This window comes from Pecten maximus, chromosome 4, assembly GCF_902652985.1.
Source record: "Pecten maximus chromosome 4, xPecMax1.1, whole genome shotgun sequence".
Lineage (NCBI taxonomy): Eukaryota > Metazoa > Mollusca > Bivalvia > Pectinida > Pectinidae > Pecten > Pecten maximus.
Genome location: NC_047018.1, coordinates 16,902,668 through 16,925,555, shown reverse-complemented (window position 1 = coordinate 16,925,555; position 22,888 = coordinate 16,902,668). Strand labels below are relative to the sequence as shown.

General features: G+C 33.7%; 1 protein-coding gene across 1 annotated transcript in view; it reads left to right on the top strand.

Annotated features, from left to right (window-relative positions):
- LOC117325382 overlaps positions 1-22,888 on the top strand; it is a 34,329-nt gene that overhangs the window by 1,251 nt on the left and 10,190 nt on the right. Inside the window, exons 2-7 of the mRNA XM_033881554.1 lie at positions 12,161-12,409; positions 13,658-13,930; positions 17,962-18,097; positions 18,413-18,600; positions 20,749-20,894; positions 21,405-21,561. Coding sequence (XP_033737445.1) covers positions 12,161-12,409; positions 13,658-13,930; positions 17,962-18,097; positions 18,413-18,600; positions 20,749-20,894; positions 21,405-21,561 — 1,149 coding nt within the window. The remainder of the gene's footprint in view (positions 1-12,160; positions 12,410-13,657; positions 13,931-17,961; positions 18,098-18,412; positions 18,601-20,748; positions 20,895-21,404; positions 21,562-22,888) is intronic.

Sequence of the window (22,888 nt, the reverse complement as noted above, 5' to 3'; positions counted from 1 at the left end):
TTGGTGGGTGTGTGTGAGTTAATTGTATGTGGATCAGTGTGAGTGGGTGGGTATGTGTGGATCAGTGTGGGTGTTGTGAGTATTTGTGAGGACTGTGAGGACTTGTTGTACATGTAATTTATATACTGATAAACCATGTGGTTTAAAGTAATAAAGAACTTGAACTTGAACGTTACACTCCACGTGGATACACTCCACGTGGAGTGTAACTTACGTTACACTCCACGTGGAGTGTAACGTAATCACAAGCCTTGGCTAGCGAAGATGACTAACACCATACTAACATGACTAAACCATTAATGTGCCGTTATCATAATTCACCTTACCACATTCACCGCATTTCTAAGGAAGACAGGTCGTTTTTTGCTTATCCTGATCTAGGCAAGCGATACATAAACGATAACATAAATTCCATACCACATATACATTACACGATATAATATAAATGTACAGATTGTATATAACACGACATACTGCATATATTACACCACATACAGTATATATTACACCAAATACAGTATATATTACACCATATACAGTATATATTACACCATATACTGTATATATTACACCAAATACAGTATATATTACACCAAATACAGTATATATTACACCATATACAGTATATATTACACCAAATACAGTAAATATAACACCAAATACAGTATATATTACACCATATACAGTATATATTACACCAAATACAGTATATATTACACCATATACAGTATATATTACACCAAATACAGTAAATATTACACCAAATACAGTATATATTACACCAAATACAGAATACATTACACCAAATACAGTAAATATTACACCATATACAGTATATATTACACCATATACAGTATACATTACACCATATACAGTATACATTACACCATATACAGTATATATTAAACCAAATACAGAATACATTACACCATATACAGTAAATATTACACCATATACAGTAAATATTACACCATATAAGTAAATATTACACCATATAAAGTAAATATTACACCATATACAGTAAATATTACACCATATACAGTAAATATTACACCAAATACAGTAAATATTACACCATATACAGTATATGTTACACCATATACAGTATATATTACACCATATACAGTATATATTACACCAAATACAGTATATAATACACCATATACAGTATATATTACACCAAATACAGTAAATATTACACCAAATACAGTATATATTACACCATATACAGTATATATTACACCAAATACAGTTTATATTACACCATATACAGTATATATTACACCAAATACAGTATATATTACACCATATACAGTATATATTACACCAAATACAGTAAACATTACACCAAATACAGTATATATTACACCATATACAGTATATATTACACCAAATACAGTAAACATTACACCATATAAAGTAAATATTACACCAAATACAGTAAATATTACACCAAATACAGTTAATATTACACCATATACAGTAAATATTACACCATATAAAGTAAATATTACCCCAAATACAGTAAATATTACACCAAATACAGTTAATATTACACCATATACAGTAAATATTACACCATATAAGTATATATTACACCATATACAGTATATATTACACCAAATACAGTATATATTACACCAAATACAGTAAATATTAAACCATATACAGTATATGTTACACCATATAAGTATATATTACACCATATACAGTATATATTACACCAAATACAGTATATATTACACCATATACAGTATACATTACACCATTTACAGTATACATTACACCATTTACAGTATATATTACACCAAATACAGAATACATTACACCATATACAGTATATATTACACCATATACAGTAAATATTACACCATATAAAGTAAATATTACACCAAATACAGTAAATATTACACCATATACAGTAAATATTACACCATATACATTATATATTACAACATATAAAGTAAATATTACACCACATACAGTATATATTACACCAAATACAGTATATATTACACCAAATACAGAATACATTACACCAAATACAGTAAATATTACACCATATACAGTATATATTACACCATATACAGTATATATTACACCACATACGGTAAATATTACACCATATACAGTATATATTACACCATATACAGTATATATTACACCACATACGGTAAATATTACACCATATACAGTATATATTACACCATATACAGTAAATATTACACCATATACATGTACAGTATATGTTACACCACATACAGTAAATATTACACCACATACAGTAAATATTACACCACATACGGTAAATATTACACCATATACAGTAAATATTACACCATATACAGTATATATTACACCATATAAAGTAAATATTACACCATATACAGTAAATATTACACCATATACAGTAAATATTACACCATATACAGTATATATTACACCATATACAGTATATATTACACCATATACAGTATATATTACACCATATACAGTATATATTACACCATATACAGTATATATTACACCATATACAGTATATATTACACCACATACGGTAAATATTACACCATATACAGTATATATTACACCATATACAGTATATATTACACCACATACGGTAAATATTACACCATATACAGTATATATTACACCATATACAGTAAATATTACACCATATACATGTACAGTATATGTTACACCACATACAGTAAATATTACACCACATACAGTAAATATTACACCACATACGGTAAATATTACACCATATACAGTAAATATTACACCATATACAGTATATATTACACCATATAAAGTAAATATTACACCATATACAGTAAATATTACACCATATACAGTATATATTACACCATATACAGTATATATTACACCATATACAGTAAATATTACACCATATAAGTAAATATTAGACCATATAAAGTAAATATTACACCATATACAGTAAATATTACACCATATACAGTAAATATTACACCATATACAGTAAACATTACACCATATAAAGTAAATATTACACCAAATACAGTATATATTACTCCAAATACAGAATACATTACACCAAATACAGTAAATATTACACCATATACAGTATATATTACACCATATACATTATATATTACACCATATAAAGTAAATATTACACCAAATACAGTAAATATTACAACAAATACAGTATATATTACACCATATACAGTAAATATTACACCATATACAGTAAATATTACACCATATACAGTAAATATTACACCATATAAAGTAAATATTACACCAAATACAGTAAATATTACACCATATACTGTAAATATTACACCATATACATTATATATTACAACATATAAAGTAAATATTACACCATATACAGTATATATTACACCACATACAGTAAATATTACACCATATACAGTAAATATTACACCACATACAGTAAATATTACACCAAATACAGTATATATTACACCAAATACAGAATACATTACACCAAATACCGTAAATATTACACCATATACAGTATATATTACACCACATACGGTTAATATTACACCATATACAGTATATATTACACCATATACAGTATATATTACACCACATACGGTAAATATTACACCATATACAGTATATATTACACCATATACAGTAAATATTACACCATATACATGTACAGTATATGTTACACCACATACAGTAAATATTACACCACATACAGTAAATATTACACCACATACGGTAAATATTACACCATATACAGTAAATATTACACCATATACAGTATATATTACACCAAATACAGTATATATTACACCAAATACAGTAAATATTAAACCATATACAGTATATGTTACACCATATAAGTATATATTACACCATATACAGTATATATTACACCAAATACAGTATATATTACACCATATACAGTATACATTACACCATTTACAGTATACATTACACCATTTACAGTATATATTACACCAAATACAGAATACATTACACCATATACAGTATATATTACACCATATACAGTAAATATTACACCATATAAAGTAAATATTACACCAAATACAGTAAATATTACACCATATACAGTAAATATTACACCATATACATTATATATTACAACATATAAAGTAAATATTACACCACATACAGTATATATTACACCAAATACAGTATATATTACACCAAATACAGAATACATTACACCAAATACAGTAAATATTACACCATATACAGTATATATTACACCATATACAGTATATATTACACCACATACGGTAAATATTACACCATATACAGTATATATTACACCATATACAGTATATATTACACCACATACGGTAAATATTACACCATATACAGTATATATTACACCATATACAGTAAATATTACACCATATACATGTACAGTATATGTTACACCACATACAGTAAATATTACACCACATACAGTAAATATTACACCACATACGGTAAATATTACACCATATACAGTAAATATTACACCATATACAGTATATATTACACCATATAAAGTAAATATTACACCATATACAGTAAATATTACACCATATACAGTAAATATTACACCATATACAGTATATATTACACCATATACAGTATATATTACACCATATACAGTATATATTACACCATATACAGTATATATTACACCATATACAGTATATATTACACCATATACAGTATATATTACACCACATACGGTAAATATTACACCATATACAGTATATATTACACCATATACAGTATATATTACACCACATACGGTAAATATTACACCATATACAGTATATATTACACCATATACAGTAAATATTACACCATATACATGTACAGTATATGTTACACCACATACAGTAAATATTACACCACATACAGTAAATATTACACCACATACGGTAAATATTACACCATATACAGTAAATATTACACCATATACAGTATATATTACACCATATAAAGTAAATATTACACCATATACAGTAAATATTACACCATATACAGTATATATTACACCATATACAGTATATATTACACCATATACAGTAAATATTACACCATATAAGTAAATATTAGACCATATAAAGTAAATATTACACCATATACAGTAAATATTACACCATATACAGTAAATATTACACCATATACAGTAAACATTACACCATATAAAGTAAATATTACACCAAATACAGTATATATTACTCCAAATACAGAATACATTACACCAAATACAGTAAATATTACACCATATACAGTATATATTACACCATATACATTATATATTACACCATATAAAGTAAATATTACACCAAATACAGTAAATATTACAACAAATACAGTATATATTACACCATATACAGTAAATATTACACCATATACAGTAAATATTACACCATATACAGTAAATATTACACCATATAAAGTAAATATTACACCAAATACAGTAAATATTACACCATATACTGTAAATATTACACCATATACATTATATATTACAACATATAAAGTAAATATTACACCATATACAGTATATATTACACCACATACAGTAAATATTACACCATATACAGTAAATATTACACCACATACAGTAAATATTACACCAAATACAGTATATATTACACCAAATACAGAATACATTACACCAAATACCGTAAATATTACACCATATACAGTATATATTACACCACATACGGTTAATATTACACCATATACAGTATATATTACACCATATACAGTATATATTACACCACATACGGTAAATATTACACCATATACAGTATATATTACACCATATACAGTATATATTACACCACATACGGTAAATATTACACCATATACAGTATATATTACACCATATACAGTAAATATTACACCATATACATGTACAGTATATGTTACACCACATACAGTAAATATTACACAATATTTAACAAATATTGCATGGCACTGAGGGCAATATGGGAGTTTATGGACTGGTCAGTCACCCAAATATATGTATATGGACCTCAGCTTCGCTTCGGTCCATAAACATATATTTGGGTGACTGACCAGTCCATAAACTCCCATATTGCCCGAAGTGACATGCAATATTTGTTATATTATACCGAATATGACCAACATGACATGGAAAAAATAAACAACAAGTTGTTCTTAATCATTAAACATTTAATTTGAAACAAACAAAACGATGCAAAAATACAGGGTGTTCCTTACTCCGTTGTGAATTTATTTTTTGGTTATCATTAATCAATTAATTGTTATAAATGTTAACGTTGCAGTTATTAAAGATCATACCAGGAGCACTTTTGCTGCATGTTGTTGGCTGTTGTTTGATATTCACACTAGTATTTTCATAGACGCCATTTCGCTCAGTGTCTGAAATGATGACGTCATAATATGACGACGTCAACTTGGTATTATGACGTCATTTTCATATAGCGTCGGCCCGGAGTCAAGGACTTCGGCCCTTGACTCCGGGCCATATACTATATATGGACCGGAGCAACTACTAGACTCAAATAGGCACTTAAATGAATGAGGTATAATATACAGTATATATTACACCATATACAGTATATATTACACCATATAAAGTAAATATTACACCATAAACAGTAAATATTACACCATATACAGTAAATATTACACCATATAAAGTAAATATTACACCAAATACAGTAAATTTTAAACCAAATACAGTAAATATTACACCATATACAGTAAATATTACACCATATACAGTAAATATTACACCATATAAAGTAAATATTACACCATATACAGTAAATATTACACCAAATACAGTAAATATTACACCATATAAAGTAAATATTACACCATAAACAGTAAATATTACACCATATACAGTAAATATTACACCATATACAGTAAATATTACACCATATAAAGTAAATATTACACCAAATACAGTAAATTTTAAACCAAATACAGTAAATATTACACCATATACAGTAAATATTACACCATATACAGTAAATATTACACCATATAAAGTAAATATTACACCATATACAGTAAATATTACAACAAATACAGTATATATTACACCATATACAGTACATATTACACCATATAAAGTAAATATTACACCATATAAAGTAAATATTACACCATATAAAGTAAATATTACACCATATACAGTAAATATTACACCAAATACAGTATATATTACACCATATACAGTAAATATTACACCATATACAGTATATATTACACCATATACAGTATATATTACACCATATACAGTATATATTACACCATATACAGTATATATTACACCACATACGGTAAATATTACACCATATACAGTATATATTACACCATATACAGTAAATATTACACCATATACATGTACAGTATATGTTACACCACATACAGTAAATATTACACCATATACAGTATATATTACACCATATACAGTATATATTACACCATATACAGTATATATTACACCATATACAGTATATATTACACCATATACAGTAAATATTACACCATATACATGTACAGTATATATTACACCATATACAGTATATATTACACCATATACAGTATATATTACACCATATACAGTATATATTACACCATATACAGTATATATTACACCACATACGGTAAATATTACACCATATACAGTATATATTACACCACATACAGTAAATATTACACCATATACAGTAAATATTACACCATATACAGTAAATATTACACCATATACAGTAAATATTACACCATATATAGTAAATATTACACCATATACAGTAAATATTACACCATATACAGTAAATATTACACCAAATACAGTAAATATTACACCATATAAAGTAAATGTTACACCATATACAGTAAATGTTACACCATATACAGTAAATATTACACCATATACAGTATATATTACACATATACAGTAAATATTACACCATATACAGTAAATATTACACCATATACAGTATATATTACACCATATACAGTAAATATTACACCATATACAGTATATATTACACCATATACAGTTAATATTACCCCATATACAGTATATATTACACCATATACAGTATATATCTAAGCATTGAACTGTTACCAAATGGTAGTATACAGTCGATATGGATACAATGTGGTTGACAGATAAATAGAATGTCGCCCTTTATTTATATTTAGTATGGAGATGTTTATAAATATATCGTAACTGATATGGAGATATATATAAATATATCGTAACTGATATGGAGATATATATAAATATATCGTAGCTGATATGGAGATATATATAAATATATCGTAGCTGATATGGAGATATGTATAAACATATCGTAGCTGATATGGAGATATTTATAAATATATCGTAGCTGATATGGAGATATATATATAAATATATCGTAACTGATATGGAGATATATATAAATATATCGTTACTGATATGGAGATATATATAAATATATCGTGGCTGATATGGAGATATATATACATATATCGTAGCTGATATGGAGATGTTTATAAATATATCGTAGCTGATATGGAGATATATATATAAATATATCGTAACTGATATGGAGATATATATAAATATATCGTTACTGATATGGAGATATATATAAATATATCGTTACTGATATGGAGATATGTATAAACATATCGTAGCTGATATGGAGATATGTATAAACATATCGTAGCTGATATGGAGATATATATATATAAATATATCGTAACTGATATGGAGATATATATAAATATATCGTTACTGATATGGAGATATATATAAATATATCGTGGCTGATATGGAGATATATATACATATATCGTAGCTGATATGGAGATGTTTATAAATATATCGTAGCTGATATGGAGATATATATAAATATATCGTAGCTGATATGGAGATATATATAAATATATCGTTACTGATATGGAGATATATATAAATATATCGTGGCTGATATGGAGATATATATACATATATCGTAGCTGATATGGAGATGTTTATAAATATATCGTAGCTGATATGGAGATATATATAAATATATCGTAGCTGATATGGAGATATGTATAAACATATCGTAGCTGATATGGAGATATATATAAATACATCGAAAGACAATAATTCTATAAATATATTTATCAATTTACGCCACGTATCAGGATTTCCGTTCGTTTTAATTTACAGGGAGAATTCTGATAAAACTTAACTTACCGCAGCATGCAGATCAACAATGCAAACTAAATAGGTCATGTGAGATGTTATTGCGTCATACTCCAATTAAGTTACGATCTAGATGAAAATGAGACTTATGGAAGCTCATCGTGCCACTATCGACAGACCCTGGCGAAGTAAATTAAAAACATGTCAAAACATTTTTGATCAACAACAATTAGTTTGTTTCTTCCTTTTTACTTAGAAAGGTGAGAACGCGCGACGAACGTGGGGACTCGACCGGATTGTATAAAGAACAGTTTATTGTTTTTGAGAAAACGTAGTCACTTCAAACATATTAAACGTAGTCACTTCAAACATATTAAACGTAGTCACTTCAAACATATTAAACGTAGTCACTTCAAACATATTAAACGTAGTCACTTCAAACATATTAAACGTAGTCACTTCAAACATATTAAACGTAGTCACTTCAAACATATTAAACGTAATCACTTCAAACATATTAAACGTAGTCACTTCAAACATATTAAACGTAGTCACTTCAAACATATTAAACGTAGTCACTTCAAACATATTAAACGTAGTCACTTCAAGCATATTAAACGTCACTTCAAACATATTAAACGTAGTCACTTCAAACATATTAAACGTAGTCACTTCAAACATATTAAACGTAGTCACTTCAAACATATTAAACGTAGTCACTTCAAACATATTAAACGTAGTCACTTCAAACATATTAAACGTAGTAATTTCGTAAATCATTTCTCATCAGAGATTGCCTACGGTTCATTAATACAAATATTCTACAACTGTGATGGTATTGTCATTTATCTGTCAAGAAATTTTGTTCACGATTTCCTATGATGATAACATTAATACGTTATATCTGATACCACATTTCCCCTCGGTCATAAGTCAATCAAGCTTCCACAATATCTTATTTTATATAAAAACCATCACGGTCTTTGTAGATTTACTTTTAAAACAACATAACTGGTAAAAAACATTTGAATAACACACTTGAGTGCTTTCTATTTTAAGGAAGCGGTCTGTCTACATGGATAATGTTACAGACTCTGTATATGTGGGTCAAACTTGATGCAATATCAATTTATAATTCTTTATTTACTGTCTTCATATCGCCACCAGATATTTATTTTACATATAAGCCAAGATGGTTTTTTTTTTGTTTTTTTTTTTTACATATTTACCTATTTTAAGCCAGGATATATTTTATATACATCTATATATAAGCCAGGATATATTTTATAAATATCTACATACAGATCACGATACATTTTATATGTATCTACCTATAAGTCACGGTGCATTTTACAAATGTATATAAGCCAGGATATATCATATAATATAATTTGTCAAGTAGTAATAATAACAGTACAGACAAGTAAATTGTCGAATTTTCGAGGCAATCCGCCCCTTTATCAAGACGCAAGCTAAATTCACTCAAAATCACATATTATGTCAAATTGGTATCTTTGACCGATCATAAAACAAAAACCGAACACACGGACATATAATTCTTCTTGCGTTTTCTGCTATGCCATTAACTCCCATTTCCAAAAATGGATATCAGGAAAAAAGTTTAATGCAGGCATTTTTCCTTTTAAGTACCTTTGATTACTTTTGTAGGACGCAGCTTTCACATACGTTTATCAATTAGCTAACTGAACGAACTAATGCCCCTGTCACACTTGACCGGATTGGTGTACCGGACATCAACGGATATAATTTTTTGTTATCCGGTGGTATACGGTGGCAAAGTTGTCAGTCCGGTACAAAAATCCAAACTGACGACGTACTTGCACCGAATATGGAACGGATAAAACGTACCAATAACGAACATGTAACGTACGGCTACCGTACTACCAACCGGGTGTCTCCGAATGAGTAACGAACAACAAACGAGCATGAACCGGTGAATCAGGACGTGTACAGGATGCATTCCGGACAAACCGAACACCTAACGGATATTAACGCGCGCGTGCAGAAAAAAAAAGATATATGCATTTCTCCGGCGATCAGTTGTCAAAAAGTTGCAGTGCTGACTGCCTCGCCAAAATGCCTCGCGGTAGAAAAATAAAAAAAAAAACGTTCCTGCAAAAGCGCAAGACACAGAAGAAGTGTCTGTCGATGCTGTTGATGCTGTTGCACAGGAAACCGAAACTGAAACTGAAACAGAGCATGATAAAGGTGGTGATGATATGCCTGCGATAATTAATCAGTTTCTGTCAGTAGTCAGTCCTCCCCCTGTAGGTATCATGTAGGTATTCTGTATTCATCCGTTCTGTGCGTGTTATCCGTTTTCAATCCGTTTGTCTATTCGTCGTGTCCGGTGTTAATCCTGCAAGCATCCTGTGTTTGTCCGTTATGTGTCCGTTATGTGTTCGTTATGTGTGCGTTCAAGTTCCATTAACGGACTGGGTAACGCATGCCCCCCGTACACCTACCGCATATAAACGAACAATGACAGGATATATACAGGACAAAACGGACATGCACAGGACAGCCAACGAATATTCTTATCCGTTACTGTCCGTTTCAAGTTTTGTGCATGCACAAAACTTTCCAACGGATACCACCGGACGCACCGTACATCACCTGACATGAAACGAATGAACCGAACATAAAACGGACATAAAACGGATATTGACGAACATCACCGGATATCCAAAAATGTTATCCGTTTCACGTCCGGTGGCCCAATCCGGTAAAGTGTGACAGGGGCATAACCGTTTGACGTCCTTTGTTTAATCCTTGCAGACGATTTGGATCAGGTTTTTTTCTTCACACACATGTGTATTCTATTGTTATGTGGTATAATATACCAATGTCATCTGGTTATGGATCACGTCGCTGTCCATATGGTTAAAGGTTTGGTTACAAACTTTAAACATAATCGAATAGTTGTCTCATATTGGGTTTTTGCAGCATGCATATCGACAACCAAGATCGATAGGGATTCGCTAGAACATGGAGAGAAGGCCAACACAGGATCATATCGGACGTGTATTGTAATATTCCTGACTTTGTGCCGTAATAATCGACGTTTATGTGGAAGAGTAACCCTGATTCACGACGATGATATGATGGATTATTTTTCGCTGAAGTGGTCTCTAACTTCAGCCCTTTTTGTCACTCTCCTGTCCCTTGTACAATGTGATACTACAAACTGTACACGTAAGTATGCAAGTCAGACATTGATAATGATTTCATGACGACGTAACGCCTGCTACACGCAAATTCCTTTGTAATTTGTTCATTCGGAATAATGAGGATTGTTTGTATGTTTATAAGCTGCAGTAAAATCTTTCCGCTACCAATCTTTTGTCAGCGCTCCTCAGTAATCCTAGTGTGTTACGTTTTACTGCCAAAACCTGCTATAATATTTTATGTCGGCGTAGACAAATTCTATATAAATATTAATTAACTGTGATATATTATTGAAATTGTTTTAATTCATAATGTCTCATAATTTCAATGTGGAATGGACGTCAGATCAAGGGGAGTGTGGATATGAATTTCAAAAAGAAAAGAGAATGTGTTGTATTTCCTTATTTTCTATAACCAAAAGGCTTAGAGACATGATATAATGCCTGTAGCAGGCTTGGGTAAAAGGCTATCAAGCCAGTACGAATGAATGACCTAGACCTACATTTAAGGTCAAATGTGTCTAATGCAATAAAATACGTCTCAATATCTAAGGGACTCATGTCTGTTATTGGGCAGTGCGCGAGAGAAGGACTATCAAACTTGTTCAAAGGAAATAACCTTTACCAACATTCAAGATCGCAGGGGTCAAATAGACTATAGTCTTATCGCAGGGGTCAAATAGACTATAGTCTTATCGCAGGGGTCAAATAGACTATAGTCTTATCGCAGGGGTCAAATAGACTATAGTCTTATCGCAGGGGTCAAATAGACTATAGTCTTATCGCAGGGGTCAAATAGATTATAGTCTTTAAACAACTTCTCAGTAATAAGCATGCCTGGTCTGTAGCGTGCAGAGGTGAAGAACTTCCAAGTGTGTGCAAGTACATGTAAATACATGTAAATGACCTTGTCTTACGTTCAAGGTCAAAGGTGTCACAGAGGGTGAGATCTTTAAACAACTTAATAACCAAGATGTCTAGAGACCCGTCCTTGGATTTGTAGGATGCTGGAATGAAGGGCTACAAATTTTGTTTTCAATGAATGATTCTAGCCTATTTGCCTGGTATCTGTATAAATGACATATATCAACTTAAAAAATGCATTGGAATTTTTAGAATTAACATTTTACATGCAAGCGCCTGTGATAATGAAGTTATCCTTTATTTGTCATTTATGCAGATACCAGTTTATTTTGACCCCTACCATATCAACAGATTATATCAACAATTTTTTTATGCAAGCGCCTGCGATGATAAAGTATTACTTTATTCGTAGATATGGAGCCATCCGGAACTCAGTATATACCTGTCGGTGAGCAGTTGGAGCTGATATGCTCATACAGTGGAGAAGATATGAACAACTCGTCAGACAGCCTTTCCATACGTCATTGTATGGACCTAAAGTGTTCCACCTTATCGTCAGAACCCGTCAACTCTTCATCCATCCGGACAGTTATTCCAAGTCTTCAAGGGGAGAATAACCATACGTACTATTGTAGTTTCCAAAATAACCATGAAACCATCTCCATGACCTATGTCCGGGTCGGATGTGAGTTTAATCATTATCTTACTACATGTTACTTCCTGTGACTCCATCCCATCAATCGTCATTTGAAGTTAAAATTATATGAAAATATCAAATTAAAATTTAAAGTTTTCACAAACTGATCTATGTTAATGGATAGGTTTACTGTCATTTGAAAGACAGTAATCCTGATATTTAAAATGGATGTAGGAACCCCTACCTAGGGGAGTTCCCACCATCTTACACCCATTATCTCACATCATTCTATTTATAGCGGATGTAGGAACCCCCACCTAGGGGAGTTCCCACCATCTTACACCCATTATCTCACATCATTCTATTTATAGCGGATGTAGGAACCCCCACCTAGGGGAGTTCCCACCATCTTACACCCGTTATCTCACATCATTCTATTTATAGTGGATGTAGGAACCCCCACCTAGGGGAGTTCCCACCATCTTACACCCGTTATCTCACATCATTCTATTTATAGTGGATGTAGGAACCCCCACCTAGGGGAGTTCCCGCCATCTTACACCCGTTATCTCACATCATTCTATTTATAGTGGATGTAGGAACCCCCACCTAGGGGAGTTCCCACCATCTTACACCCGTTATCTCACATCATTCTATTTATAGTGGAATGTAGGAACCCCCACCTAGGGGAGTTCCCACCATCTTACACCCGTTATCTCACATCATTCTATTTATAGTGGATGTAGGAACCCCCACCTAGGGGAGTTCCCACCATCTTACACCCGTTATCTCACATCATTCTATTTATAGTGAATGTAGGAACCCCCACCTAAGGGGAGTTTCCACCTTCTTACACCCGTTATCTCACATCATTCTATTTATAGTGGATGTAGGAACCCCCACCTAGGGGAGTTCCCACCATCTTACACCCGTTATCTCACATCATTCTATTTATAGTGGATGTAGGAACCCCCCACCTAGGGGAGTTCCCACCATCTTACACCCGTTATCTCACATCATTCTATTTATAGTGAATGTAGGAACCCCCACCTAGGGGAGTTCCCACCGTCTTACACCCGTTATCTCACATCATTCTATTTATAGTGGATTTATGAACCCCCCACCTAGGGGAGTTCCCACCTTCGTACACCCATTATCTCACATCATTCTATTTATAGAGGATGTAGGAACCCCTACCTAGGGGAGTTCCCACCTTCTAACAACCGTTATATCATGTCATTCTATTTAAGGTGGATTTAGGAACCCCCACCTAGGGGATTCCCCACCTTCTTACACCCGTTATCCTACGTCATTCTGTTTATAGCAGGATAGTACATTTTTTTATTTTCAAATTTTAATGTAAAAATAAGAAACATCTTTTCCTTTACGGATTTGGTTCTGGTAGCTGATTGGGTGAATTATTTGTGTGAGACCTTCATAGAAACATCTTTACGGAGTGGAATTTTAGGTCATTTGACTCAAAGGATCAAGACTTATTGCTATCATGATCCGTGCGTTGTCGTTCGTCGTGCTCCTCCCGTATTTTTTTCACATTTTGATGAAATTTGGCTGGAAACTTCCATGGCATAAGATGACCCCAAATTATTAATTATTTGGTATCCGTCTCCTGGACCCTGAAGGATTTTCCGAGTTAGTCTCCCCTTGCGAGCTCTTCATAGAAGAGATGAATTACGCTTCCAATTTGCTTCATGGTAGGGCAAGAACATTATCACCTTGCACAGGGGCCGCAGTGGCCGAGTGGTTAAGGTGTACCGACACTTTAACACTAGCCCTCCACCACTGGGTTGCGAGTTCGAAACCTACGTGGGGCAGTTGCCAGGTACTGACCGTAGGCCGGTGGTTTTTCTCCGGGTACTCCGGTGTTCCTCCACCTCCAAAACCTGGCACGTCCTTAAATGACCCTGTTAATAGGACGTTAAACAAAAACAAACCAAACAAACCAAACCCTGCACATCGCCACATTGGTGGTCACGGCTATGCATCGTAGAAGGGCACGGCTCCGAAGCGGCACAGATGTGACATGTTGATATTATTCCCATAAGGTATCATTCGTATCAAATACTTACACCACGGAACCCAGGGATGTCTAAGGTACCTCTAGACGTAATCGGATTTAACGTATTTTGTGCCGTTTACTCAGGAATTTCCACAATATTTGCTAGATCGACAAAATTACCAAACGAACATGGTGAAAATGGCATTTCCCGGATAACAGCATTGCTCTCAAATTGGTATAATGCTTGAAAAGTGTTTATGAATGATCAATACATCATTTCAAAACACGTTAAATGTCGATTTTCACAGAGAAACTCTTAAATTGCACATTTACGATAACATTTTCTGTGTAACCATGCGGTCACGACTGTCTGTTGTTGGAGGTTAACTTCTAACATGACGGATTTCCCGCAGTGACAGCATTGGTGTTGGATACCACCATTCCTCCTGACGTGTCGTGCCAGCGACGATTCCAGTGTGTGTGTTACAGATGGGGCATATATGCCTTGGATTCTCTGTTGTTTCTTCATCACGTAGGAGATTTGATGAAGCCATCTGTAAAGCTAATATAACAAAGTCGATGCTAATGAATTTCTTACAGTCGTAAACTCCTGCGCCGCAGACAGTAATGACCGCATGGGCAACACAGAAAATGTGATCGTAAATGTGCAATTTTAAGGGTTTCGCTATAGAAATCGGTATTAATGTATTTTAAAATGAATTTTGACCACTCTCAAACAATTTCAAGCATTATACCTGCTTGAAAGCAATGCAGTTATCACTATGTTTGTTTTTTGGCAAATGTTGTGGAAGTATTACAATCTGATTACGTCTAGAGACACCTTAGACATCCCTGGGTTCCGTGGTGTAAGTATTTGATACGAATGATACCTTATGGGAATAATATCAACATGAGTTTTCACCTCAATTACATATGTGCTGCTTCGGAGTCATGCCCTCCTACGCCGCATAGCCGTGCCCCCAAAAGGGACGGTATACACGGTGATTATGATATATGTACTGTGAATGGGAAAAAATAATAACTTGGTGCGTTTCAGTCTTGCGCAACACATGTCAGTTTTACTTAAAATGTAGTTACAGACATCTTTCACCCAGAGAACTAAACCATATCTAAAACTGGTTATCTTGAACCCAGTACACAATATGATACTTAATAATGAGCAAATATGAAAGCTTCCTAAGTACCGTGTACGTGTCGGTTAACTCCAGTAAGTGGGTCGGTACTCATCTCGGTGAGTTTCTCGTCCACAAAAGACGAACACAATTTGCCAAATTTGGTTCGGGACCAAGTCATGAGTTGCGAAGTCCTCTCTCCTCGAATGATGAATTTATTTAAACGGACAACAGATTGACTTCTTATTCTTGCCCTACCTCCCGTGTTTGCACGTGATCTCCGCAAAATTCAAGGGTGATAAATCCCACAGAAAGCTAGAACTTGAAAATATTGCTAAAGTTGCGACAATCTTATTTAGGCTCAGATATGTCAGAACCTAGTACTCTTCAGCCAATGATATTGTGGAATTCATTTCTCAGGGACATTAAGTTTCCCTGTGGGAAGAAGATGAAGTGTACCATTGTTTATACAGTATATAGAAATAATATACTTTGTTATCCCCCGCCCAACGAAGCGGGGGATATTCAAATGGATTCCGTCCGTACGCCCGTCCTTCCGTGCGTCCGGATTCGCTTTCCGCACGATATCTTTTGAAGGAAATGAAACTTGTTTGGTAGACTTATTACCTAAACCCCCGAGGAGGGATCTTGACGATATATGTCCTTGTTTATATTCAGTTGGACATTTTGTAAAGTTAAATGATCAGGACAGAATACCAGTCTGAGGATATGGGTATATTTCGTATCACTACACCAATGGAAATTGTTAGAGACTTATGGTCTGATAACTTTCCACTTGTTTGGTAATGTTATATAGTGGCAATGCGGAGCAAATGGAAAAATACATTATGATGAATCAGTATAATCAATTGTATAATGACGAGAATGACTGATTTCCTAATTTTGATTTGGTTATGTTTTATTTTAAGACCGGCCATCAACCCCGGAAGATATATACTGTTTCTCCAGAAATCACTGTGATATGAACTGTAATGTAAAGCTTGCAGAGAGAGACGCCAAATCCCGTCTTTGGCTCAATGTGACCTTCGAATTCCAATCGTCCTGGTAACTATATAACCAATCAACCACGAACAAATGATAAAAAAATACATTTCAAAATATTTTACAGAATGTTGATATTAATGTTTCTAGTAAAACAATATTATGGAGTATATTGTAGGTATGATATTACAGATTATTGATGTATTGGCACGAGTGTCTTAAGTAAGACATAAAAATGGAATAGGTATGATACTACACATTTTGATATAAGGGTCTTTAGTAAGACATGATAAAGGAGTAGGTTTGATATTACGGAGTGTTTAAATATTGCCACGAGTGTCTCAGGAAACAAACCTGTAAGCAATTTGCGTGTCTCAGGTCTACAGAATGGTTAAATTGTCCCGTTCCTGGGAACCACTACTGCTACTGGAGTCCTCCTTCCGGTTCCGGAGTAGACATGGACAATGACTTCGGTATCAACAGACACTACACGATCAAAGCTACGGTAACCAATGTATTGGGGAGTAACCAGCGAACACGATACATTGAAGACACCCGTACTATAGGTAAGTGCTTCCGAGGGGCATCATCGTCAATCATAAATGTAGGAAAAGGGAACGCTGTGGCGTAACGGTTAGGCTTCATAATTCTAGGTAAGGGATCTTTACAGTGGCGTCGGAGGGAATTCACTGCTGTAGGTAAGGGATCTTTACAGTGGCGCCGGAGGGAAATCGCAACTGTAGGTAAGGGATCTTTACAGTGGCGCCGGAGGGAATTCACAGCTATAGGTTAGGGATCTTTACAGTGGCGCCGGAGGGAAATCGCAACTGTAGGTAAGGGATCTTTACAGTGGCGCCAGAGGGAATTCACAGCTGTAGGTAAGGGATCTTTACAGTGGCGCCGGAGGGAATTCACAGCTGTAGGTAAGGGTTCTTTACAGTGGCGCCGGAGGGAATTCACAGTTGTAGGTAAGGGATCTTTACAGTGGCGCCGGAGGGAATTCACAGCTGTAGGTAAGGGATCTTTACAGTGGCGCCGGAGGGAAATCGCAACTGTAGGTAAGGGATCTTTACAGTGGCGCCGGAGGGAAGTCACAGCTGTAGGTAAGGGATCTTTACATTGGCGTCAGAGGGAATTCGCAATTGTATGTAAGGGATCTTTACATTCGCGCCAGAGGGAAATCGCAACTGTAGGTAAGGGATCTTAATATTGGCGCCAGAGGGAAATCGCAACTGTAGGTAAGGGAGTGGCCGCGGTGGCCTAGTGGTTAAGGCGTCCCAACACTTTATCACTAGCCCTCCACCTCAGGGTTGCGAGTCGAAACCTAATTGGGGCAGTTGCCAGGTCCTGGCCGTAGGCTGGTGATTTTTTCTCCGGGTACTCCGGCTTTCCTCCATCTCGAAAACCTAGCACGTCCTTAAATGACCCTGGCTGTTAATAGGACTTTAAACAAAATAAACCAAAACCAAATGTAAGGGATCTTTACAGTGGTGCCAGAGGGAAATTGCAGCTGTAACCTGTAAGGGCTATTTAAACCCACACTGTCATACGGATCTACTTGTCATCTCATTAACCTACACTCCCCTACAATCTTCATTCTCGGTTCTAAATGAAAAAAACAACAACATAACCTCGCCATGTTATACTTGTGGTAATGAGTGGGTCGTCAAATGTAGAGTTAGTGGCGGGATTATGAGTTAGTGGTGTATGAAGTGTTTTATGCTGAGGTATAACATTTGTTTTGTAAACAATGCCATAACGCTGTCACCGATTCCAGATTCGGCATAACATACATGTACAAGCGTGAAGTACAAGTTTCGGGAATGCTCTGTAAGTCTGTTGGGATCACGTATATGACACAAAACAACCGTGACGTTATGTTCACATGTGCATGTAGTAGGAAGCCTTGACATTTGTTTGACCGGATATGACTTTATAAAAGCATAAACATTATTTCTGTTTTGACCTTGAAATGCAAATAACCGCTCTGAATTTTATGAGAAAAATATGGTATACAGGGAGGCATTTTAATTCATAAAGATGTCCCTATTAGATAATATACGTAAGAAAACAATTTTTTTCCCCGAGACAATTGTAAAACTGTGCTGTTTGGGAATATTTCCAGAAAGCTGAACATTTTACCTCAAACTCTACGATTGAACTATTTTCCTACAAACAGTCTTCTTTTGTTTAGAGTTCTTCATGGTGTCTGGTATACGAGCATTTTTAATGATTGAAATCCCTATACGGCATATATTTCGGATACTATTCACAATCGCCGTTTTTTTCTGCTTTTTCTGCATTTTTATTATAAATCAAATACTGACCACAAAACTACATCAATAGATATATTACCAAATTGGTATATATTGAGAAACACCATACTTTTCTGCTAAAGGCAGCGAATTATACGTCATCCCATACCGGACACACGGACCTCCATTTGCAAAGACTAATTCAGCCCCTGTCAAGTACACATAGTTTCTAATATAGCCAGCTCTTGTTAGGAATTTTCCCCAGATCCCTCTCTTATATACAGGTTATTCGAAGTTTTCTGAGACCGGAATAAACGTTCCTGGTGTGTACCACGATTTGATTTTGACAATTACTAACCATTATAATACGCTTTAAATCAGAAAGTTTATTCCTGATTGTGAGAAATATGACAAATCTAGTTCATACTGACGGTCACAGGCGATATGTTTTCTAACCAGTCAAGATATCCGAGCTGCACCAGTTCAAAGTGACTAACATTACCAGAAGAGAGGTGCTCCTGACCTGGATGTTACCAGAAAGTCTACTTGTCACATTCGTCATCGACTTTGTCATCATCTACGAATCAAAATGGGCCAAACAAAAGGTATTTTGAGCTCAGGCGAGCTAAAATTCACCTTCAATTTCGTAGTTTCTCAATTTGTGGTCGTGTAGCGCTGTCGGGTTACACATTCGTCTTTTACTCCGTTGACGGGGGTACGATAATTAACTGACTTGGAAGGGTGGTTACTGGGAAGTTACTCCGGTTCCCCTTCAAAGTACTCATAGTAATATGAAAGGTTAAAGGAGTCGAAATTCTAACAATGCAACTGTTGACACGACTGAGAAAATGTATATTGCAACATTAATTCGATATTCAAAATTCTAAAATTGCAATTCTATTATTGCAGTATCAAAAATGTTAATTGCTAAACTGCAGTTCTATTTTGGACTATGTGTGACTTTGTAATGTGAAATCCGACATCATTCTCACAGGTGCCCGGGTTCCTTCCATATAGCAAGACCCTTTCCATCCAAACGTCTTTTTATGTTATCATTCTTCATATATGAATATATCCAACCAAAATCTCTACTTCAATTCTACTTTAAATTTAAGGTATTGCACAGCAGTAAGAACAGTACGAGTACAAGTCTGACAAAACTGATACCATACACGCAATACAATGTGTCTATTCGTGCAAGAAGTCAATTGGTTGAGGATGAACGAAATTGGAGTGCTTTCAGTAGGCTTTTGTTTAAAACGGAAAAGGATGGTAAGTAATTCATTGCTTCATCAAACGGAGAAATTGTACAATTCCTGCCGATATTAGTAATATTTGACATGTATTTGTCACGATATATGTACATGTATATGTTACAATATCTGTACGTGTTACAATATCTGTACGTGTTACAATACCTGTATGTGTTACAATATCTGTACCTGTAAATGTTACAATATCTGTACCTGTATGTGTTACAATATCTGTACCTGTATGTGTTACAATATCTGTACCTGTATGTGTTACAATATCTGTACCTGTATGTGTTACAATATATGTACCTGTATGTGTTACAGTATCTGTACCTGTATGTGTTACAATATATATACCTGTATGTGTTACAGTAAGTGTACCTGTATGTGCTACAGTACCTGTACATGCATTTTGTTACAACATGTATGTGTTACAATATCTGTACCTGTATGTGTTACAGTATCTGTACCTGTATATGTTACAGTATCTGTACCTGTATGTGTTACAATATCTATACCTGTTACAATATATGTACCTGTATGTGTTGCAATATCTGTACCTGTATGTGTTACAATATATGCACCTGTTACAATATCTGTACATGTATGTGTTGCAATATCTGTACATGTATGTGTTACAATATCTGTACCTGTATGTGTTACAGTATATGTACCTGTATGTGTTACAATATATGCACCTGTTACAATATCTATACCTGTTTTTGTTACAATATTTGTATCTGTTCGTGTTACAATAGCTGTACCTGTATTTGTTACAATATCTGTACCTGTATGTGTTACAATATCTGTACCTGTATGTGTTACAGTATATGTATCTGTATTTGTTAAAATATATGCACCTGTTACAATATCTATACATGTATTTGTTACAATATCTGTATCTGTATTTGTTACGATATATGTACCTGTACACTATCTGTATATGTATTTGTTACGATATATGTACCTGTACACTATCTGTATATGTATTTGTTACGATATATGTACCTGTACACTATCTGTATATGTATTTGTTACGATATATGTAATTGTTTGATAATAAGGTAGTGGTACTTGTATTTGTAATGTACGTTTATTTATTAGGATATTAGTACGTTTATTTATTAGGATATTAGTACGTTTATTTATAAGGATATTAGTACGTTTATTTATAAGGATATTAGTACGTTTATTTATTAGGATATTAGTACGTTTATTTATTAGGATATTAGTACGTTTATTTATTAGGATATTAGTACGTTTATTTATTAGGATATTTGATCAGAGGTCAATATAACTGGATCAATGCCATTTTTTTGTAGCTTTTCACTATTGAACATTTTGTT